The 22,778-nt window shown below is 51.0% G+C and overlaps 1 protein-coding gene across 3 annotated transcripts; it reads left to right on the top strand.

Moving 5' to 3' along the window:
- Positions 1 to 62: 62 nt before the first annotated feature.
- LOC119710691 (Golgi integral membrane protein 4-like) lies at positions 63 to 20,792 on the top strand. 3 transcript variants are annotated; one of them, XM_038160064.1, is made up of 14 exons: positions 63 to 759; positions 5,473 to 5,547; positions 6,415 to 6,464; positions 7,413 to 7,466; positions 10,682 to 10,832; positions 11,265 to 11,347; positions 11,931 to 12,086; positions 13,022 to 13,210; positions 14,793 to 14,950; positions 15,810 to 15,961; positions 16,447 to 16,508; positions 17,021 to 17,185; positions 18,390 to 18,474; positions 20,292 to 20,792. In XM_038160064.1, the coding sequence occupies exons 1-14, from the start codon at positions 573 to 575 to the stop codon at positions 20,315 to 20,317; spliced, it is 1,593 nt and encodes a 530-aa protein (XP_038015992.1). In that variant the 5' UTR covers positions 63 to 572; the 3' UTR covers positions 20,318 to 20,792. The 3 variants fall into 3 exon arrangements, with proteins under 3 accessions (XP_038015992.1, XP_038015990.1, XP_038015991.1); XM_038160062.1 differs by having other exon boundaries at positions 67 to 759; positions 18,390 to 18,461; XM_038160063.1 differs by having other exon boundaries at positions 68 to 759; positions 16,453 to 16,508; positions 18,390 to 18,461.
- The last annotated feature ends 1,986 nt before the right edge of the window (positions 20,793 to 22,778 follow it).

The following is a 22,778-nucleotide window of genomic DNA, read 5'->3' as shown; positions in this document are numbered from 1 at the left end:
TCTGCTGTCCCCCCGGTCCCCCCGGTCCCCGCAGCCCCTCCCGCCGCCGAGGGCGGACCCTCCGCCGCCGCAGCCCGGATGCCGCCGCCGCCGCCGCGTTCCTGGCCGCTGTCCCGGCCCCGGTGCCGCCGCTTCCTCCAGGATCTGCCGGCGGGGGAAGCCGCGCGGAGGGGGCCCAAGGGCTTCTCCTCCTCTCGCCGGGTTATTTTTTCCGGTGGTTGCTCCAGCGGGGGAGGTGGGAAGAGCCAAAGGCGGCGGTACCCCCTTCCCGCCCCCCCCTCTCCGCCGCGGCACATGGGAAGCAAAAGTTTTCCTCCTCCTCCTCCTCCTCCGGCTGCTGCTGCTGCTCGCTGCCCTCCGCCCGCTGCCCTCGCCCCGCAGCCCCCCCGGGCCGCCCCCCGAGGATGCTCGGGCTGCGCTCGGACACGGATGTCCCGGCATAGAGCCCGGCAGGAGCGGAGCCGAGCCTGCGGCCGCATCTTCCCGAGGGATCCGCCAGGAAAGCGGCTGCTGGGCCGAAAGAACCAGATGCTTTAGCAGCGCCGGCCAGGCTGCGCGGCACCGGCCCCGCCATGGGCACCGGGATGTGCTCCAGGAGGCAGAAGGGGCTGCTGCAGACCGCCTTCTGCCTGCTCACCCTGGCCTGCCTGGCCTCCGGAGTGCTCCTCTACAACCACTTGCAGCAGAAGGTGCGGAGCGCCGAGGCGCTGGCGCAGAAATACAAACAGCAGCAGGAAGCGCTGTCAGCCCAGCTCCAAGGTGAGTGACCCCCCGGAGCCCCAAGATGAGTGACCCCCCAGAGCCCCAAGATGAGTGACCCCTCCTGAGCCCCAAGATGAGCGACCCCTCCTGAGCCCCAAGATGAGTGACCTGCCCCAGAGCCCCGAGGTGAGTGACCCCTCCTGAGCCCCAAGGTGAGTGACCCCTCCGGAGCCCCAAGATGAGTGACCTGCCCCAGAGCCCTGAGATGAGTGACCCCCCGGAGCCCCAAGGTGAGTGACCCCTCCGGAGCTGTCCCTGTGTGCACACCCTGCCCCAAATTCTCTCCCTCCCCGCCACAAGCAGGGTCCCCCGTTCATCATCATGGCTTTAAAGACGCTGTGCTCTTTCCTTCCCCCGTTTGGATGTCAGGAACTGGAGCAGCCTTGAGTGTGAATTGGCAAAGGGGGGTCGGGGCTGGATGGGCGAGCTCAGCTGCGTCACGTCTACTCCATTTCTTCTCCCTTTGGCTGCCAATCCAACTCCTGTCACGCCAAACGCGAGGCAGTAAAAACGCAGGGCAGGCTCCGAGATGCAGCTCTGCTCCCTCTCTGCCCCGTGTGGAAGTGAGCAGAGAGGGGAGGGATCTTCCCCTGAAGTTTTGTCACAGGCCGCTGCAGGGCGATAAACCCGCCTCGTTCCAGAGAGGTTGGTCCCGACTAAAAAAGTCTGGACTAAAAAAGTCCGGGACTAAAAAAGTCCGGGACTAAAAAAGTCGTGCCAGCATTTTGGGGCTGACGGATGCTGCAGAGTTTTAGCTCCCTTAAAAGAGGGGGAAGAGGAGGAGAAGGAGGAGGAAGAATTGGATTTTCTGATCCTGCTGACAAACCCACCTCATTCTCAAGACGTTGGGTCCGGACTAAAAAGAGCCCGGGACTAAAAAAGTCATGCCAGCATTTTGGGGCTGATGGATGCTGCAGATTTTTAGCTCCCTTAAAAAGAGGAGGAAGAGGAAGAGGAGGAGGAAGAACTGGATTTTCTGATCCCTCTTGTTCTCAAGAGGTTGATCCAGGATTTAAAAAGTCGTGCCAGCATTTTGGGGCTGATGGATGCTGCAGGTTTTTCGCTCCCTAAAAAAGAGGGGGAAGAGGAGGAAGAGGAGGAGGAAGAATTGGCTTCTTTGGTCCCGCTGAAAAACCCAGCTCTTTCTCGAGAGGTTGATCCAGGATTTAAAAAGTCGTGCCAGCATTTTGGGGCTGATGGATGCTGCAGGTTTTTAGCTCCCTAAAAAGAGAGGGAAGAGGAGGAGGAGGAGGAAGAGGAGGAGGAAGAATTGGCTTCTCTGATCCCTCTGCTCAGCACTTGGCTCCCCTGGCAGGAGCTGCTGGAGACCGGAAGGCAAACCCAGCGTGTGGATTCCTCCTCCCCCTCTCTCCCCTCGTTTGTCCTCCTTACATAAATGCCTCGCTGTGGGAAAATGGGATTTCAGCCCGCAGGGAAGGCTGGGGACGCGCGGTTACTCCACGGCTGAACTCTCATCTCCAGTGTCCAGCCTCTCATTCCAGCCTTGCTGGCTGTGCCAAGGCCACGCTTCCAGCAGCTGTCACGGGATTTGGGGTCTCTGGAGGGATTTGCTGAGCTCCCCTGGTGAGGTTTGCTGGGAATTCCCTCGGGGTTGGCAGCACTGGAGGACAGGCTGGCCCTGGGGTGCCCACAGGATGAATCCGTGTGGCCAAAAATTGTTCTGCTCGAGGTCAAGAGATTGTTTAACCCCTTTTTCTCCCCACTAAAAAGTCAGTTTAGATCACGGTGTTTGCATGGGAGCTCTTCCCCAGCTAAAATCACATACAGGGTGTCTGTCAGGACCTTTGTGGGCACATCCAGGGATATTCTTCAGGGCATTCTGCAGACCTGTGACTCAACATTTGAGCCGTTTAGGGTTAAACCTTCTCCTGGTGGCTCTGTGCTGCAAATGGAGCACAGGGCTGCTGGAGGCCAGGGCTGTGTGTTCTGCTGCGCAGTGTGGGGTGTGTGCGCTCCTGTCCAGCAAACAAAACCCAATCAGCCTCGGGAGTGCATCTAATGAATGTGTGCTCAGCTCCAGCGCCGTTCCCTCATGGTTTGGGCCCATTTTTCCTTCCCCCACAGCTCAGCCCCAGCCAGGATTCCCACCCGGGTTTGGGCTGTGCAGGGATCAGCAGGGCAGAAGTGAACCCGCACTCCTCCCTCTCGCTCCTCCTGCACAGAGGGGCTGCTTCTCCACGGGATGACAGTGGCCGCCTCAGGGAAGCCCAGTTTTGGGAACAACAGGCCAACAACTGAGCCAAGCTCGTATTTTTTTCCACCCAAACGTGTGAATTGCAGAGCTGCAGCCTGTTGCTGGGATTCCTAACCCCCTGTCAGTCCCATTCCTAAACACAGCTGTTGCCATGGCATCCCTTTTTTATTTTGAGAAGACACTCTCTTGTCCAACACTTTTTAACAAAGGCAAGGCTTCTTTTTGGGTTTGGCTGCTGGGGGAAGCCTGGCAGGGGGGCAGATGGGAGAGATGATTTTGGGAGTGATGCTGGCAGTGCAGGGTGCCTGGCACATCTGCCTCTGCTGCTGTCCCTGCGGGGCTCTGGGGACAAACCCGGGGCTCTGTCCCTGCACTTGTGGCGTGGCTTTAATTCCTGTGTGCTCTTCTGCACCTGGCCCTGCCTTTTCCTTGTTTCAGCAGCTCCTTTGGGTGCCCTAGAGCTGAGTCCTGGCTGGGTTCCAGCTGGATTTACCCGCTGGCCCCCCTCCATTCTCTGCTGTAGAAGGGAATTGTTCAGGGCTCCCCGGCCTCCGAGCCGCGCGCCGCCGGCTCGCTCAGATGAGCTCTGGCTGCCTCTCAGCACAAAGATGAGCAAAAAAATCCTGGAATTTTGGACTGTCCTGAGCTGGAAGGGACCCACTGGGATCATCCAAGTCCAACTCCTGGCCCTGAACACCCCCAGGAGCTGAGTCGCTGCTTAACCTGTGCGAAGCTAAACCCACTTTGGGCTCGGGGACATGTAGGAAAGGCAGGGGAGATTAAAACTTCATTTTCTGGTCCCTGGAGGTCACCTCAGTTACAAACAGGGTTGGGGAGAGGCTGGGAAGTTCTGGATGAGCAGCCCGTGATGGAGAGCTGTCCCTGAAGCCACGGCCCCGTCGGGATCTGTGAAGAAGGAGCTGCTGGAGCTGCTGGCGAGCTCCATCACACCAAAACCCTGCCCTGGGATCAGACTGCAGGAAAATCAGATGGGAGAGAGCCAGAAAGAGCTCCCGAAGCCCCTGGGAAGTGGCTGATGCTCTCAGGCTGACAATTCCCTCGGGCAAGGCTTGCCAGCCCCAGGAGTGCCCCGAGCGCTTTGCGCGCCCAGCTGGGGACAAGCTCAGGGTGACGCCCGAGCAGCCTGCTGGGCAAAAAATGAAGCTAAAATAAAAAATAAAGCTAAAATTAAAGATAAAAAAATAAAGCTAAAAAATAAAGCTAAAAAAATGAAGCTAAAAGTAAAGTTAAAAATGAAGCTAAAAAATGAAGCTAAAAATAAAGCTAAAATTAAAGTTAAAAATAAAGCTAAAAATAAAGCTAAAAATGAAGCTAAAAATAGAGCTAAAAGATAAAGCTAAGAAAATAAAGCTAAAAGATAAAGCTAAAAAATAAAGCTAAAAAATAAAGCTAAAAAAATAAAGTTAAAAATAAAGCTAAAAATAAATACCTGATACACTTGGACAGCTGCAGGGGGACAGGGGGACACATCCTTCCAGACTGGACCACTGCGGGCCCGGTGGGGACACTTTGGCTCAGGGGAAGGTCTGGGTGGGTGGGCTGAGCGTCTCCATCTCTTTGACAGAGTGAGGGAGCAGACAGCCGGGCTCCCCCGCGGGCCCTGGGGCAGGATTTGCTGCCCAGCAGGGGCTGAGTGCAGCTGGCCGGGGGCACAAACCCCTTGGAGGGAGAGCACAGCTCGCCCGGGCTCGTGGCTGGCCAGGGTTTCAGCATCAGGGAATGCTTTCAGTTTCAGTTTCAGTTTCATTTTCTTTTCATTTTCATTCTCAATCTCATTTTCGTTTTCCTTTTCATTCTCATTTTCAATTTCATTCTCATTTTCATTCTCAATCTCATTTTCATCTTCACTTTCACTTTTATTTTCGCTTTCACTTTCATTCTCAGTTTCATTTTCATTCTCATTCTCACTCTCTCATTTTCATTCTCATTCTCACTCTCATTCTTTCATTTTCATTCATTCTCATTTTCACTTTCATTTTCATTCTCATTTTCATTCTCATTCTCATTTTCATTCTCACTCTCATTCTCATTTTTATTTTCATTTTCATTCTCATTTTCATTCTCACTCTCATTTTCATTTTCACTTTCATTCACATTCTCATTTTCATTTTCATTCTCACTCTCATTTTCATTCTCATTTTCATTTTCACTTTCATTTTCATTCTCATTTTTATTCTCATTCTCACTCTCATTTTCATTCTCACTCTCACTCTCATTCTCATTTTCATTCTCACTTTCACCCTGGCCCATCCCAGGCACGAGGAGCCCTTGGAGCTGAGCGTGGGAATAATGGGAAAAAGATCTCAATTTTTTTTAAAGATGGGAAAAAATCTGATTTTTTTAATGGCAGAAAAAATATCTAATTTTTTTTTAATGGTGGGAAAAAAATCAGATTATTTTTTAATGGTGTGGAAAATAGCTGTGGGGGAAGATGAGTGGATAAATGAGTTGTGTCTCTGCTCTCTCTGCCCCAGTGGTGTACGAGCACCGCTCCCGCCTGGAGCGCTCCCTGCAGAAGGAGAGAGGGGAGCACAAGAAGACCAAGGAAGGTGAGTCCCCGCTGTCCCCAAGGCCCGGTGTGGCTGTGCCCAGAGAGATTGGGGACACCAAGGGAGTCCCCGCTGTCCCCAAGGCCCGGTGTGGCTGTGCCCAGAGAGATTGGGGACACCAAGGGAGTCCCCGCTGTCCCCAAGGCCCGGTGTGGCTGTGCCCAGAGAGACTGGGGACACCAAGGGAGTCCCCGCTGTCCCCAAGGCCCGGTGTGGCTGTGCCCAGAGAGATCAGGGACACCAAGGGAGTCCCCGCTGTCCCCAAGGCCCGGTGTGGCTGTGCCCAGAGCAATCAGGGACACCAAGGGAGTCCCCGCTGTCCCCAAAGGCCCTGGAACCCTGGGATGGGATGGGATATGGGATATGGGATATGGGATATGGGATATGGGATATGGGATATGGGATATGGGATATGGGATATGGGATGGGATGGATGGGATCAATGGGATGGGATGGGATGGGATGGGATGGGATGGGATGGGATCCATGGGATGGGAAGGGAAGGGAAGGGAAGGGAAGGGAAGGGAAGGGAAGGGAAGGGAAGGGAAGGGAAGGGAAGGGAAGGGAAGGGAAGGGAAGGGAAGGGAAGGGAAGGGAAGGGAAGGGAAGGGAAGGGAAGGGAAGGGAAGGGAAGGGAAGGGAAGGGAAGGGAAGGGAAGGGAAGGGCATTTTTTGGGTGGCTCTCCTGGAAAACACTCCCACCTCCCCAGGGGCACGGAGTGCTCCCCCTCTGCATTCCAGCCTGGTGACTTTTGCAGCCTTGTGTCAGCCCCTCGCTGAGCTCCTTCTTCCCTCCCCTCCAAAATCCAAACCAGACCCCTGTGAAACTCCAGCTCGCTGAACTGCCTCCTTTTCTCCTCTTCCCAGATTTTTTAGTGTACAAGTTAGAAGCTCAGGAAGCCCTCAACAAGGAGAAGGTAGGTGTGGTTTGTCCCAGGCTGCCTGGGGAACAATGGGAAATGTTTTTTTTCTGGTGCCACCAGGCCAGTGAAGGCAGGGAAGGCTCTGTGTGTGCGTGGTGCGGCTGAACTTTGGCTGACTCCTCTGTGCTGGAGCCCTGGATGCTGAGAATTTTAAACTCTCTGTGCTGCCGGACACTGAGCCCCAGGAGAGCACTGCACTGACCTGGGAGAAGCTTCCAGAATGGAATGATGGAGCTGGGATAGAAGGGTGTGATGTCACGGGGTGGGAAATGGAGAGTTTGGGGTTTAGAATGCAGTGATAGATATGGGGCAAGATGGAGGTTTTAGGGTGCTGCTGGTCCTTCTCCTTCACCTTTTTCTTCTCCTTCTCCTTCTTTTCCTTCTCCTTCTCCTTTTCCTTTTCCTTCTCCTCCTCCTCCTCCTTCTCCTTCTCCTTCTCCTTCTCCTTCTCCTTCTCCTCCACCTTCTCCTTCTCCTTCTCCTTCTCCTCCTCGTGTTTGGGTGGTTTTGTGAAATTGGATTAAAAAGCCCCCATTGCAGGCTTCAAGTGACTGGTTATTGGGTTAAAAGTGAAAATAATTGGGGTGTCATTTCTTAATTGGACAGTTTGTCCTTAAAAGGCCTTGTGTAGAAGGACAGTTGGCCATTTTGTGCCTTGTTGGTGAAGAACTGCAGGAGTCACTGCTGTGACAGAGATAAGAACTGATAAACATCTGAGTCCCAACAAGAAAATCCAGCTCGCACATTTCATCCCAACCCTGGCAAAAAGGAAGATAAAAACTCAACGTTTTCCTGCCTTGCATGTTCTGCTGGTCCCCAGGGCGGGCTGGCCCCAGTCCCTCCCTGTGGGGGTGAATTTGGGCAGGTGCTTCTGTGGGGTTTTCCTCCCTCCCCTGGGTTTTTCTGGATCTAATGGCACTGTTGGATCTTTTCTCTCCCCAGCAAGACTCCATGAACAGATATGGGGCCCTCAGCTCCCAGCACAAGATCCTGAAGGTAAGGGAGGTTTGGGGCTGTTTTAGGGGTGGAGGATCCCAGGATTCTGCACTTGGGAAGGCTGAGCTGGAACAGAGCTACAGAATAAAGCAGGGATTTATTAAAGGATCTCCTCCATGGATCCACCTTGGGCAGCACAAGAGCCCAGCCAGGGCTGCACCCAAGATGAGCCAAAATGGTCCCAAAAAATGGATGATTGGTCACAAAATTAGAAGTTCTGCTCCGTTTGCATCTTGGAGTGAATTGTCCCAGTCCAGCTCCAGCCCGTGCAGTCCCACCCTGCTTGTTTGTCTCTGTGCAGCCCACAGTGTTTGTGCTCCTGGGCTGAGCTTTGGATAATTTGTCCTTGGTGCCCAGCTGGAGCAGGAATTGTTTTGTGTCCCTGCTCTGTGCAGAGAGCTCAGCATCCCCTGCTGTGAGCCCAGAGCCACCCACTGAAGCAGCACAGAATGTGGAAAATAGAAGAGTTAAAACCTGAGGGATCAGCCCAGAATGTGGAAAACAGAAAATCTAAAACCTGAGGCATCAGCCCAGAATGTGGAAAATAGAAGAGTTAAAACCTGAGGCATCACTTGAGGAGATCTGTGATCATCCACAGATGAAGATCTGTGTCCATCCTGTGTTAATCTTGTTCTTATTGGATATTGGACCAATCAACACAAGGCTAATCAATACAATCAATACAAAACCAATCAATACAATAATAACAAGGCTAATAATAATAGTCTTAGACTATTAGTTTAATAATAGTCACAATATATACAGTATATAGCATAATAACAGGCACTCAGACTCCCAGTGTGTACATGCAGGAAAAGGTGTTTATGAAAGATAATTTTCATTTTCCTATCCAAAAAAAACCAGTGTAAAAACAGTTTATCCAGGTGCAAGCTGGTTTTTACCCAGGAATAGATTGGTTTCTTGATGAGCTGCTCACACCAGGATTGCTTTCACGTGGGATCTTGCAAAATGCTAGCTTGGCTTAGCAGAAATGACAGCACAGTCCATTTTATGAGGCTTTTCTTTATAATTTTTCCATTTTTATTTATAATTTCTCTATAATTTTTTCTTACTGCAACATCAGCCTTTGAGCACTTTTATCACCCAGGGTTTGGCTGTTCTTTTCTGGGTCTCTCAGTGTGAAAATGGGGTTTATCCATTGGAGCTCACCTTTGGGCTCCTCCCAAACATTCCAGTCCATGGGAGAGGCTCAGAGCAGGGCAGCTTATAGCATTTTATAGCATTTTATAGCATTTTATAGCATTTTACAGCATTTTATAGCATTTTATAGCTTATCACCTGCTCTACCCAAAGCACATCTCGATGTTCGACTTTGCTTTTGTTGCAGCAGTGCAACTGGGGGCTGCTGGGGGTGGTTTTTTAAAACATTTTCAGCCTCAACTTGGCAGCGAAATGCTGATCTGAGTCTGGGATGGGGAAGGAGGGCTGGCTTCCAGCAGCCCTGAGCACCACTGGGCTGGATTTCCTGAGCTGAGCTGCACCCCCAGCCGCCTGGCTTTTGGATTCCAACTCGAGGAGAGGAAGTACAGTTCTGTCTCTTGGGCTTTCTCCAGCACTCTGGATTCTGGGAACTCTCTGCAGCAGCAAAATTCCTCTTCACAGCAACTGCAGCCTGAGCAGGATGCTCTGCTTTGCTTCTCTCAAGGGGACACTCACAGCTTTTTTTTATTCCTGGCTCTCTTTCCCTTGCTTCCTTTTATTGGAGGAGTGGGAAAAAAAAAAACCCAAAAACAACCCCAACCATCTCTTTTTTTTTTTTTTTAAACTACATTTACAGCTGCTGAAAGACAAAACCAGCCCTTGGGACTGTGGGAGATTTAAAAAAAAAATTTTTTTTTCTCAGAAAAAGCAGTTTTTAGCCATTAGGAGGCTGTGGGTAACACTTCTGTCACTGGAGCCCGGGCAGAAATGTTTCCCAGTAGAACTGGCCTGCTCAGGAGGAGGATTGCTGCCAGGAATGTCATTGTCACCACCTGGGAAACGGGACGTGTCATGCTGAGCAGAGGCAGCTGAGCCGGAGGTCCCCAATGTCCCCAGAGGGTTCCACGAGGCCACCAGCACATGTGGCTAGGCTGTCCCTGGGCGCTGCTGTCACCCCTGGGTGGCTGGGTCACATCTGGGGCTGGCACAGCCCCTGACAGGGCCCTGACTTTGCCCAAAACCAGCAGCTGGAGCCTTGCCCGCGCCCGGGCTCCTGCCGGGGCCAGGCTCTGTCCCACGAGCCCTTCCTTCCTCTTGGCTGGAGATGAAAACCTCTGGCTGCAGGAGGGACCCCGGCAGCCCCTGAGCAGCCCAAGGAGTTCTGACGGGGACTTCCTGAGGCTGCAGGGAGGGGAGGAACGAGCTGGGGCCTCCCTCTGCTCGTGGGCTCGACAGCCAGGTCACGGATCCCCCTTTGTCCTGCGGCCGTGCGCAGAGCTGCGCTCGAATCGGGGCACGAGCAGCTCTTGGGGTGCTCTTGTTCCCTTTTTCACCTTCACCTGATCCTTTCTGCCATGCACAGAGAGGCCTGAGACACTCCCTGCTGTCTGAACCGCAGGAGGAAGGTGGGACGGGAGAGCTTGCTGCTCTGAGAAGAGAAGAACTTCTAAAAGTGACAGACCCCGTGCCCGCTCGTGCATTTTGGGACCATTTTGGTTCCTCTTGGGTTCATTTTGGGACCATTTTGGGTTCATTTTGGGACCATTTTGGTTCCTCTTGGGTTCATTTTGGGACTATTTTGGTTCATCTTGGGTTCATTTTGGGGCCATTTTGGTTCCTCTTGGGTTCATTTTGGGACCATTTTGGGTTCATTTTGGGACCATTTTGGTTCCTCTTGGGTTCATTTTGGGGCCATTTTGGCTCATCTTGGGTTCATTTTGGGACATTTTGGTTCCTCTTGGGTTCATTTTGGGGCCATTTTGGCTCATCTTGGGTTCATTTTGGGACCATTTTGGTTCCTCTTGGGTTCATTTTGGGACCATTTTGGTTCCTCTTGGGTTCATCTTGGGACCATTTTGGGACCATTTTGGGTTCATTTTGGGTTCATTTTGGGACCGTTTTGGCTCATCTCGGGTGCAGCCCTGGCTGGGCTCTTGTGCTGCCCAAGGTGGATCCATGGAGGAGATCCTTTAACAAATCCCTGCTTTGTTCTGGAGCTCTGTCCCAGCTCAGCCTTCCCACGGCATCCCCCTGACCCTTCCTGCTCTCTCCAGAACCAGCACGACGACGTCAAGAAGCAGCTCCTGGACCTGCAGCTGCAGCACAACGGCCTCAAGCTGGAGCACAGGAAGAGCCTGGAGAGCCACAGCCAGAAAGTGGCCCAGCTGCAGCAGGAGAGGGACAGTGAGGTCACCAACCTGCAGGGTGAGGGCCAGGAACAGAAAACACCAGGATGGGGAAGGACCGAGCCCAAAATTCCTTGGATTAAACCCTTTTCTGACCCAGAGATGGGGCAGCTGGGAGGTGTTTGAAAACCTTTTATTCCATTTCCAGTCTGGTGAGAAGAGTGAGACAAGGCAGATGTTGTCATTCACACCACCACGGTCAGAAATCAAGGGGGAAGGGAAATAAAAATGAAATTATCTGGGTCCCGTGGCAAACACAGCGAGAGCAGGAGCGGGGAAAGAGCCTGGAGAGAGGGGAGTGCTGGGGCGAATGAGGAGCACGTTTGGGATTCCTGGGCCTGGAGAGATCTGGGAGGTCAGGAGGAATTCGTGGTGAGAAAGGGAGATGCCACACTTGGAAAAAACAATGAAAAAAAATCTCTTTTTAAACAGATTTCTTCTTCTCCTGCAGACACAGTGCTTAAACTGAGAGAAGAGAGCAAACTCCTCAGGAAGGCCCACCAGGAGGTTCACTCCCAGCTCCTCAGTGCCCAGGTAACCACCCGGGCAGATATCCTGTGGATAATAAATATTCTGTAAATTATAACTGTTCTCTAAATAATAACTATTCTCTAAAGAATAAATATTCTGTAAACAATAACTGTTCTCTAAATAATAACTATTCTCTAAATGAGAAATATTCTGTGAATAATAAATATTCTGTAAATAATAACTGTTCTCTAAATAATAACTATTCTCTAAATAATAAATATTCTGTGAATAATAATATTCTGTAAATAATAACTATTCTGTAAATAAAAACTATTCTCTAAATAATAAATATTCTGTGAATAATAAATATTCTATAAACAATAACTGTTCTCTAAATAATAAATATTCTGTAAATAATAACTGTTCTCTAAATAATAATTATTCTGTGAATAATAAATATTCTGTAAATAATAAATATTCTGTGAATAATAACTATTCTGTAAATAATAACTGTTCTCTAAATAATAACTATTCTGTGAATAATAGCTGTTCTGTGAATCATAACTGTTCTCTAGATAGCAGATCCCGTTCCCAGCAGGAGATGTCTCCCCCCGTGTCAGGTTTCTCTGTGTCCTTCTGCCCTCAGGCCCAGCTGGAGGAGTTCCGGCAGCTCAAGGAGGCTCTCCAGAAGATGCCGGGCTGGAGAGGAGGAGGAGGAGGAGGAGGAGGAGGAGGAGGAGGAGGGCAGGGGCAGCAGCCCCTGGTGCCAGCCAGCAGCCAGCTGCAGCCAGGGAGGCAGAAGGTGTGGTATTCCCTGGAAAAGCCCGGGATAAACATTCTGCAAGGCTCCTGGAGCTTTGAAACCACAGAGCTCACAGTTTGCTCTTGTCCTCCCTTTCCTTCCTTTCCTTCCTCCCCTTTTTCCCTCCCTTTATCCTCCCTCTTCCCCCCTTTTTTCTCCCCCTTTTTATCCTCCCATTTTTTCTCCCTTTTTTTCTCCCTTTTTTCCCTCCCTTTTCTTTCTCCCCTTTTTTCTCCCTTTTTCCCCTCTTTTTTTTCCTCCCTTTTTCCCCCTCCTTTTTTCCCCTCGTTTTTTCCTCCCTTTTTTAACCTCCCTTTCTTTTTTTTCTCCCTTTTTCATCCCTCCTTTTTTTCCCTCCTTTTTTTTCTCCCTATTTTTCCTCAATTTTTTTTCTCCTTTTTTCCTCCTTTTTTTTTTTCTCCCTTTTTTCCCCTCCCTCCTTTCCTCTCCCTCCCTCCCTCCCTCCCCTCCTTTTCCTTTTCCTTTTCCTTTTCCTTTTCCTTTTCCTTTTCCTTTTCCTTTTCCTTTTCCTTTTCCTCTTCCTCTTCCTCTTCCTCTCCCTCTCCCTCTTCCTTTTCCTCTCCCTCTCCCTCTCCCTCTCCCTCTCCCTCTTCCTCTCCCTCTCCCTCTCCCTCTCCCTCTCCCTCTCCCTCTCCCTCTCCCTCTTCCTCTCCCTCTCCCTCTCCCTCTCCCTCTCCCTCTCCCTCTTCCTCTCCCTCTTCCTCTTCCTTTTCCTCTCCCTCTCCCTCTCCCTCTCCCTCTCCCTCTCCCTCTCCCTCTCCCTCTCCCTCTTCCTCTCCCTCTCCCTCTCCCTCTCCCTCTCCCTCTCCCTCTTCCTCTCCCTCTCCCTCTTCCTCTCCCTCTCCCCTCCCTCTCCCTCTCCCTCTCCCTCTCCCTCTCCCTCCTCCTCCTCCTCCTCCTCCTCTCCCCGGCAGGCTCCGCAGTCCCTCCAGGATTCCCGGTCCCTCTCGGCGTTTCCGGGGCCGCAGCCGCCCCCAGCCCCGGGTCCCTGGAGCCGCGCTGGGGCCGGGGCCGGGCTGGAGCCCCCCCGGGATCCCTGGAGCCCCCCCGGGGCAGGGCAGGGAGCCAGCCGGCTGCCAGGGGGACACAGCCTGCCCAGCCCCGTGCGTGCTTCGGGGGCTTTTGGGGGGGCTTTTGGGGGGGGGGGGTTGGAGGCTTTTGAGGGGCTTTTGGGGGCTTTTGGGGGCTTTTGGGGGGCCTTTGGGGGGCTTTTGGGGGGCTTTTGGGGGATTTGGGGGGCTTTTGGGGGGCTTTGGGGGACTTTTGGGGACTTTTGGGGGGCTTTTGGGGACTTTTGGGAGGCTTTTGGAGGATTTGGGGGGTTTTGGGGACATTTGGGGGGCTTCTGGGGGACTTTGGGGGCTTTTGGGGGGCTTTTGGGGGACTTTTGGGGGCTTTTGAGGGTTTTGGGGGGGCTTTTGGGGGCTATTGGGGGCTTTGGGGGGCTTTTGGGGACTTTTGGGGAGCTTTGAGGGGGCTTTTGGGGACTTTTGGGGGCTTTTGGGGGGAAAAGGCTCCTGGGGGATAAAGGAGACGAGGAGCAGAGAGCAAAGTTTACACAAGAGCAGCCCCCTGGCCTCCTGAGAGGGAGCTGTGGGCAGCAAATCTCTAAAACAGACACCAACTGCGCTGGGGCTGGATTGAATTACAGTAACGCCGATGGGGGAGAGGGATTTTAGGGGTGGATTTGTTCCTCTTTTCTTGGAGATTCACCTGTCCCAGCCAAAGCTGGATCTGAATGATTCCCTTTTGGAATTATTGAATTATTCCCAGCCAAAGCTGGATCTGAGTAATTCCCTTTTGGGATTATTCCTTTTTGGAATTATTCCTTTATGGAATTATTGACTTATTCACAACCAAAGCTGGATCTGAATTATTCCTTTTTTTTTTTTTTTTTTTTAATTATTGAATTATTCCCAGCCAAAGCTGGATCTGAGTTATTCCTTTATGGAATTATTGAATTATTCCCAGCCAAACTGGATCTGAATGATTCCCTTTTGGAATTATTGAATTATTCCCAGCCAAAGCTGGATCTGAATGATTCCTTTTTGGAATTATTCCTTTTTGGAATTATTGAACTATTCACAACCAAACCTGGATCCGAATGATTCCTTTTTGGAATTATTGAGTTATTCCCAGCCAAAGCTGGATCTGAATTATTCCTTATGGTAATTATTGAAATATTTACAACCAAAGCTGGATCTGAATGATTCCCTTTTGGAATTACTGAACTATTCCCAGCCAAAGCTGGATCTGAATTATTCCTTTTTGGAATAATTTAATTATTCCCAGCCAAAGCTGGATCTGAATGATTCCCTTTTGGAATTATTGACTTATTCCCAGCCAAAGCTGGATCTGAATTCCTTTTTGGAATTATTCCTTTTTGGAATTATTGAATTATTCCCAGCCAAAGCTGGATCTAAATGTTTCCCTTTTGGCTGCACACGAGGAGGGGTCTTCTACTGCAGGGTGGGCAGGGCTGCAGATTTCTCCAGGTAATTTCTTCAGATTTCTTCTACATAAAATAGAAAATATATGAAATATATACATATATATAAATAGAAAGGTGCCAGAGTTCAGGAAATATATTTATATTAAAAATAAAAGTAGAAAAGAAGACAGAAAGTAAAGCATTTTCTGTCCCAGATTTGGGGTGCCTGATGTCCCGGGCTGTCTCCTGTGCAGGATGTGAGGATGATGATGCACATCCAGGTGAGGAGGCACGAGGAAAGCCCAGCTCCTGGGCTGGGCCTGGCTGAGCCTGGACAAACCTCTCCAGCAGAAAATCCCCCAGTGCCGGGCAGCCAGCGCCCAGCGGGGAGCAGACAGCTGCCAGGACACAGGTTGGTGACTCAGAATTCTTCTATCCTCGAGTTTTGGGGTGAAGATGCCCAAAAAGAGCATCCTTCTCCTTGGGTTTGCTTGGAAAATGGGGTTTCTACTGGTTTTGTGACATAAAATTCTCCTGCTCTCAGCTTTTGGGGTGAAGATGCCCAAAAGGATCATCCTTCTTGTTTTTATTGTGGTTTTCCTTGAAAAATGGGGTTTTGGTGACACAAAATTCTTCTATTCTCAAGTTTTGGGGTGAAGATGCCCAAAAAGAGCATCCTTCTCCTTGGGTTTGCTTGGAAAATGGGGTTTTTACTGGTTGGTGACACAAAATTCCCATTCCCCATATCCCATTCCCCATTCCCCATATCCCATATCCCATTCCCCATTTCCCATATCCCATTCCCCATTCCCCATTCCCCATTTCCCATATCCCATATCCCATTCCCCATTCCCCATATCCCATTCCCCATCTCCCATATCCCATATCCCATATCCCATTCCCCATCTCCCATATCCCATCTTCCATTCCCCATATCCCATCTCCCATCTCCCATATCCCATCTCCCATTCCCCATATCCCATATCCCATATCCCATTCCCCATATCCCATTCCCCATATCCCATATCCCATATCCCATATCCCATTCCCCATATCCCATTCCCCATCTCCCATTCCCCATCTCCCATCTCCCATATCCCATTCCCCATCTCCCATCTCCCATATCCCATTCCCCATCTCCCATATCCCATCTTCCATTCCCCATATCCCATCTCCCATCTCCCATATCCCATCTCCCATCTCCCATTCCCCATCTCCCATCTCCCATCTCCCATATCCCATTCCCATTCCCGTTTCCCTGTTCCTTGCAGCTGGCAGCGGGGCGCGCTCCGCAGCGATGCCCGCCCGGGGCAGCAGTCACCCCGTGCCCACCCCGGGGCCGGGCAGAGGGGCAGCCCCCCGGCCCCCAGCGCCCGGAGAGCAGCACGGGGGGACAGGGAGGACGAGGAGGAGCTGCAGATGGGTATGGAAATAATTGGAATTTCTTGTCTGTTTGCTTTGTTAACGCCTGTTGTGGTCGGGAAGGGAAGGGATCCGCTGCTGTCGGGCTAAAAGCAATTTATTACAGAGCAGCAGCAGCCCCAAAGGCTGTGTGGTTGGAAATGTGTACAAAAATCAAATTTTAAATTTTAAAAGGAGATTTTAACGTTTTGAAAGCAGTCAGCCAGAGCTCAACAGTCCTCACAAGTCTCCTTGTTACGATATAGAACATTCTGATCCAATGGAAAGCTGCCACAAAGTTGATTTTGTTTTCCTAACCCATCACCTTTACTTAATTCTTAATTTAACCGAGGGGCCACTATTACACAGTACTATTGTACAGATGTCTGGGGGAGTTCCTCTCTTTCCATCTCCTCCATCATCTTCTCTGATCAACCACCCAGGTGGTGGCAGTGGCTTTGAGGAGACCCCACTGACTGTCCCTGTCCCTGTCCCTGTCCCTGGCAGATGCAGGAGTCATCGACAGGGAGCAGCACTCCCAGAAGGAGCCCGTGGCCCAGGAGCCCGTGGTGAGTAACCAGAGCACCACAAACCCCTCCAAGGCTTGGAAGGGACCTCAAATCTCATCTCAGCCCACCCCCAGCCACCTCCCACTGCCCCAGGGTGCTCCAAGGGTCGGAAGGGACCTCAAATCTCATCTCCTGCCACCCCCAGCCACCTCCCACTGTCCCAGGGTGCTCCAAGGGTTGGAAGGGACCTCAAATCTCATCTCCTGCCACCCCCAGCCACCTCCCACTGTCCCAGGGTGCTCCAAGCCCTGCCCAGCCTGGCTGGGAAAAGTTTTCATCTTTTCATCCTGCCCTGGTTCATCTGGATGCAACTCTGGCTCGGAATAGGAGTCCAGTCAGTCAAGAATTCCCCAGAAGTTTCTGTAAACTCCAAACTCCTCGGGTGTGGAGGGATAACACAGAGATATTCTGGGGTTTTTAACAAACACTAACAGGCTTGGAGAGGTCCAAGTGCTCCAGGCTTGCTGGGGAAGGCAGGTTGCTGCCTCCTGAGGGAATTTCCTCCTGTCCAGATGCCAGAAGATGCTGCAGATCCTGCCCAGGACCCCAATAACCAGGGGGAGGACGAGTTTGAGGAGGCTGAGCTGGAGAGACCCGACTTTGAGGAGAAGGTGGGAGGCCTGGAGAAGTTCAAGGAGCCCGGTGTTAAAGAAGAGTCAAAGGAGAAGCCACCAAAGGTGACAGCCAGCAGGGCCAGGGGGGGATCCCCAGCTGGGGATGGCTGGGTGGCAGAGAGCTGAAGGACTCTGGAAGTTTCTGGAAGGGAAACATCAGATTCCTGGGGGGATCCATAATCCCACTGCGAGACGTGGCAGGCAGGAGAGAGCTCTTTGGCAGGTTGGTCAAAACCAAGCTATTTTTTTCTTCCACTGGTTGTAATGGAGCTTGAAATTTAAATTTCACAGGTTTTGAAATGTAATGCTTTTTGGGTTTTGAAATGTAATGCTTTTTTTGGTTTTTGAAATGTAATGCTTTTTGGTTCTTGGTTTTCATTCTGCTGGTGTTTCTTATCAGCACAATCAGCTGTGCAAGGCCAGCTCTGGGGCAGAGTGGAGCAGAAAAAGCAAAGGTGCCAGAGTTTAGGAAATTATCTTTCAGCCGTGCAGCAGAGCTTGCTCTGCCCTCATTTTCTCTGCTTTCGAAGCCTCCCCTGGCACTTCCACTAGAGATGTGGAATAGGGGACTTTGATGCACTTGGGAGCAGAACCAGAGACAATAATCTGAGTCTGTGCTCAGGTTCTGGTCAGTGCAGCCCTGTCCAAGGCTCCTGGCAGCATGTCAGAGCTCTGCCTCCTCGTTTGCTTCCTTGCAGATGGAATCCATTTATTTCACCAAGTGTTCCTTGCTGCCTGAAGCCAGACTCTGCATCAGGGAAATGTTCATTTGTTTTGACAAGCAGCTTGAGCATTGCTTGTTTTAAAAAAGGAGTGTTTTCTCTGTCAGGCTCTAAAATCATGATTAATGGTGGGATTAAGAAAGAAAAAAAAAAGAAATCTAGGCCAATGAAATCAAAGAAGAGAGAGGTGCTGGCACCACCAGAGCAACTCCTCCTTGAGATTAGTGAAAATGTGGAAAGAATTAGTGCCATAAATACCTGGCTTTCAGAGCTGGCTGTGCTGTGCTCCCTAAAGCTCTTCCCTAAATAACCCAAAGTTTTCCAGAGGCAACAGCCCTGGGGCCCTCCTGCTGCAGGAGAGAGGAGCTGCCAGCAGGTGGGAAAAGAGACTGGATGGAAAAAATAAATGGAGTTTGAGTGTCTGATTGTCCCTCTGCTCTCCCTGATTCCTGATCCAGCCCCGGGGCTCTGAGGCAGGAGCTGTGTCCCTGGCAGGGGTGGCAGCAGGCTGGGCACTCTCGACCCTGCCTGCCTGTGTTTTTCAGGATGCTGGCAGAGCTGCCAAGCCCAGGGAAGACCCACTGGAGGATTACCAAGAAGATCAGGAGCAAGAAATTGTACGACACCAAGGTTCTTCCTCTTTCCCTCTCTGGTGTGGGGTCACCTGGGGGGGTTGGCAGCCAGGAGCTGGGGGGGACTCAGCTTTCAGGGAGCCAGGGGTGAGCAGGGACCCCAGCTCTGCCTCTGCCTGCTCAGTGAGGTGTCCAGAGCAAACCTGCAGCCCACTGCTGCCTTTCCCAGGTGTGCAGAGCACCCTCGTGCTCTTTGTCCCCTCCTCCTTTCTGTCTGCAGCCAGAGCTGAGCTGTGGGGTGCTTCCCAAACAGCAGCTGAGAGGAATCACAGGGGGAATCACAGGAGGAATTGTAGGAGGAATCACAGGAAAGATCACAGGAGGAATTATAGGAGGAATCACAGGGGGAATCACAGGAGGAATTATAGGAGGAATCACAGGAAAGATCACAGGAGGAATCACAGGAGGAATCACAGGAGGAATTACAGGAGGAATCACAGGAGGAATTATAGGAGGAATCACAGGAGGAATTGTAGGAGGAATCACAGGAGGAATTGTAGGAGGAATCACAGGAGGAATCACAGGAGGAATCAATCACAGGGGGAATCACAGGAGGAATCACAGGAGGAATTATAGGAGGAATCACAGGAAAAATCATGGGGAAATTATAGGAGGAATCACAGGAGGAATTATCAGAGGAATCACAGGAAAAATCACAGGAGGAATTATAGGAGGAATTACAGGAGGAATCAATCACAGGGGGAATCACAGGAGGAATTATAGGAGAAATCACAGGAACAATCACAGGGGAAATTATAGGAGGAATTATAGGAGGAATCACAGGAAAAATCACAGGAGGAATTATAGGAGGAATTATAGGAGGAATCAATCACAGGGGAATCACAGGAGGAATTATAGGAGGAAGCACAGGAAAAGTCACAGGAGGAATTATAGGAGGAATTTTAGGAGGAATCACAGGAGGAATCAATCACAGGAGGAATCACAGGGGCAATTACAGGAGGAATTACAGGAGGAATCACAGGAGGAATTATAGCAGGAATTATAGGAGGAATCATAGGAGGAATCACAGGAGGAATCAGTCACAGGGGGAATCACAGGAGGAATTTTAGGGAGAATCACAGGAGGAATCCCTGCAGGAATTAATCACAGGAGGAATCCCTGCAGGAATCAATCACAGGAGCAATCAAGGCCGTGCCAGTGCAGCAATGCCAGATCAATGTTTTTCAAGCATGAGCTGGAGAGGATCCCCCTGGCACCTTCAGAGATAGAAATGAATCCTCTTCCAGTCTCATTCATTCTCTCCCTGCCCTTTGTGAGTGGCTCCTGAGGGGTTTTTCTGCAGTTTCCCCAGGAGTGCTGAGGAGCTGAGGGATTGGGAATGAAGGGAAATACGGGGTGGGCAGAGCAGAGCTGGTGCCAGGTCTCCTTTCCCTGAGTCATTCCAGGCCTCTTGCAGGTGTCTCCCATGGATGGTTGGAGCTAAAGTCACCCCTGGAGGCTGTGCTGGCTGCTGCACGGCCTGGGTGGGGTTGGTGACACAGTTTTAAACGTGGAGGATGTGAAATATCAGCTCCCCACACCTGCCCCTCATGCAGCAGAGGCAGCAGGCTGGGATGTCAAAGCTGCATTGCACTGCCAGGATATTAAATGTGCTTAAAACACCTCTGTGTCCTGCCAGTGACACCTGAGGGTGTCCCCAGGGCTGGCTTCTTCCCTGTTTTCCCAGGTTTCCAAAGCTGGGCTGGTTTGGTGGAACAGTTCTTGTCGGGGACAGCGTGGTGTGCTTTAGGGTCTCCTTTCCCAGAATTGCCTTTTGCTGATTTTTTCCCTCCTGGCTGTTCCCTGTGCCCCCAGGAGGATCGTGGAGGGGAGGTGGATGACAACGATGACCTGGAGCTCGCCCAAGAGCAGAAGGACCAGGTGGGAAGGCAGGGAGCTGCTGGCAAGAAGGATGACTACTTCTGAGAGCTGCTGGAAAACCAGGATACTCCAGGAAGGAGGGGATGGGAACTCCTCCTGGGAACTGCCTCCTGAATGAAACACTGCCCAGAGCACAGGCAGGAGGAGGGAGCTCTCTGCAGGCCCTTGCAGGGGGTTTGCAGATGAAAACCCCATCTTGGTGTGGAGCCACTCAGAGATCTCTCAGCCTGGGAATGATCTTATCCTGCTGCTTTTCTTGGAAGCACTTTTTGATTTACTGTGTTCTCCGCCCTCTTGTTTTTCACATCCCCTTTCGGAGCTGGAGAGGGTTTTTTTGGCTGGTTCTGGGGGTGTTTTTTACCCCCCTGGGCAGCAGAGGGGTGCCTGAGCTGGTCCCTGGACTCACTCTAATACAAAGGAATCTGTCTTCAGAAATGGTTTTGCTCGGTGGTGTTTCTTTAACTCATCCTCTGAGTAGGGTGGGGAGGGAACCAGAGGAGATTTCCTGTTCTTTGCCTGGAGCCGTGCAGGAGCACCAACCACAGCCAGCAGAGCGTGTGTGTGTGGATGGGAACCCCTGCACCCCCTTCCTGCTGCAGAGACCCTCTGGAGACTGGCAGCAGATCCTTGCAGAGCTCTGCTTGCCCTGCCTTTGAGCTGTGACAGTCCTGCTGGCCTCAGAGTGTCCCCTGGAGTGCTGGGCCTCTTCCCTGCAGGAGGCGAGGGCTGCCCTGAGCTCAGAGAGGCTCTTCCCCACGGGGATGGGGACAGCCACACCAAGAAACGGGAAAAAAAAGGAAAATTTCCAGCCCAACTAATGCAGTTCCAGCCTGTTTGGATTATTCCCAGTCTCCCAACAGGAGCTAAGGTAAATGTTGTCTCTTCTAGACAGGTTTTGAGCAGCAAGCTGGGAATTGTGGATGCAGTAGATTGAATCCTGTGGGACTTTACCTGGCCTCCAAAAGACATCTAACCTGACCTCAGGGACAAAGAAGGAACCTTGGAATTTAAAATGATAAGAGAATGGGTTCAATCGCGATATCTCAAAGCCCAGAACCTGTTTTAAGTGCTAAGAGCAGGGCAGAGCTGTCCCACTCCCTGTCCTGAGCCAGGCCCCTGTGCCTGGGCTGGCTCCTGCTTCCTCATCCCCAGACTCTGGGACCTCAATCCTCAAACACAGCTTGTGCCTGAATCTCATCACCTGCTAAAAAATCAGAGCATCTTTGTTCTCTGTTTGAGTTAGTTGAGCTTTTTAATCCCTTGTTTGTGGCATATTTTGCAAGCACTTTCAGGCACTGGGGAAAACAATATTTATTTCCCAGCAAGCTCAGCCTTTTTTATTCTGACAGCATTGATTATTTTTTTTCTTCCACTGGTTGTAATGGAGCTTGAAATTTACATTTCACAGGACTTTTTGGTTCTTTGTTTTCATTCTGCCTGTGTTTCTTACCAGTACAATCAGCTGTGCAAGTCCAGCTCTGGCACAGAGTAGAGCAGAATAAGGAAAGGGACAATTTTAGGAAATTATCTTTTAGGCTCATGCAGCCCAGTAAGGAGCTCACTACCAAACCCTAGCAGGGTTGAAGATACCCAAAATGCCCCGAGATGGTTAAAGCTGCATTGGTGCTCTGCCAGCCCTGCTGTGATGCAGCTCCTCCATGAACAGCACACCCACAGCAGAGGCTGCAGCTGCTTTTTCAGAGCGTCCTGATCAGAACTGCCTCCCTGTCCCAGGTCAGAGCAGCACCCCTGACCCCCAGTGCCAAAGCTCTGTGCCCAGTGTGGCTTCTCTGCTTCCTTCTCTACCTCTGTCGGGGCTGGGATTGAAGATGATGGTTTGCATTCAGACTCAGGTGTTTATTATTTCTTTTATCAGTGTCACAGCCTCACAGCAGGGAGTTCTGCAGTTCTTCACCAACAAGGCACAAAATGGCCAACTGTCTCTTGGTACAAGGTCTTTTAAGGCTAAACTGTCCAATTAAGAAATGACACCTCAATTATTTTTACTTTTAACCCAATAACCAACCACCCGTGCCCCACAATGGAGACTTTTTTAAAATCCAATTACACAAAACCACCCAAACCCACGGAGAAGAAGGAAGAAGGTAAAGAACAACCAGCCTCCACCCTCAACCCTCCATCTTGCTCCATATTTATTTCTATATTCTAAAACCCCAAATTCTCAGTTTTCCACCCTGATATCACACCCTTCTAACCAACTCCACGCCCACAATCCCAGTGCTGTTAATCAATTTTGGAAACCTTCTCCACGGCCTCAGGTCAAATGCAGCGTTCCCTTGGGGGTCAGTGCCTTTCAGCAGAGAAAATTTAAATTTTAAACAGAAAGTTTAAAATTCCCAGCAGCCGGGGCTCCAACACCCCAGCTGCGTTCAGCTCAGCTCTCCCTCCCTGGCACTGGCA

The sequence above is a fragment of the Motacilla alba genome, chromosome 21 (genome assembly GCF_015832195.1).
Source record: "Motacilla alba alba isolate MOTALB_02 chromosome 21, Motacilla_alba_V1.0_pri, whole genome shotgun sequence".
Classification (NCBI taxonomy): domain Eukaryota; kingdom Metazoa; phylum Chordata; class Aves; order Passeriformes; family Motacillidae; genus Motacilla; species Motacilla alba.
This window is presented reverse-complemented; position numbering and strand designations above follow the sequence as displayed.

What these genes read in the sequence shown, in the direction of transcription:
- LOC119710691 (XM_038160062.1), top strand. Translation starts at nt 573, where the DNA reads ATGGGCACCGGGATGTGCTCCAGGAGGCAGAAGGGGCTGCTGCAGACC. An exon ending in GCACAAGAAGACCAAGGAAG is followed by an intron (nt 5,548 to 6,414) that starts GTGAGTCCCCGC and finishes TCCTCTTCCCAG; the next exon opens with ATTTTTTAGTGTACAAGTTA. An exon ending in CGAGGAGGAGCTGCAGATGG is followed by an intron (nt 15,962 to 16,446) that starts GTATGGAAATAA and finishes TGTCCCTGGCAG; the next exon opens with ATGCAGGAGTCATCGACAGG.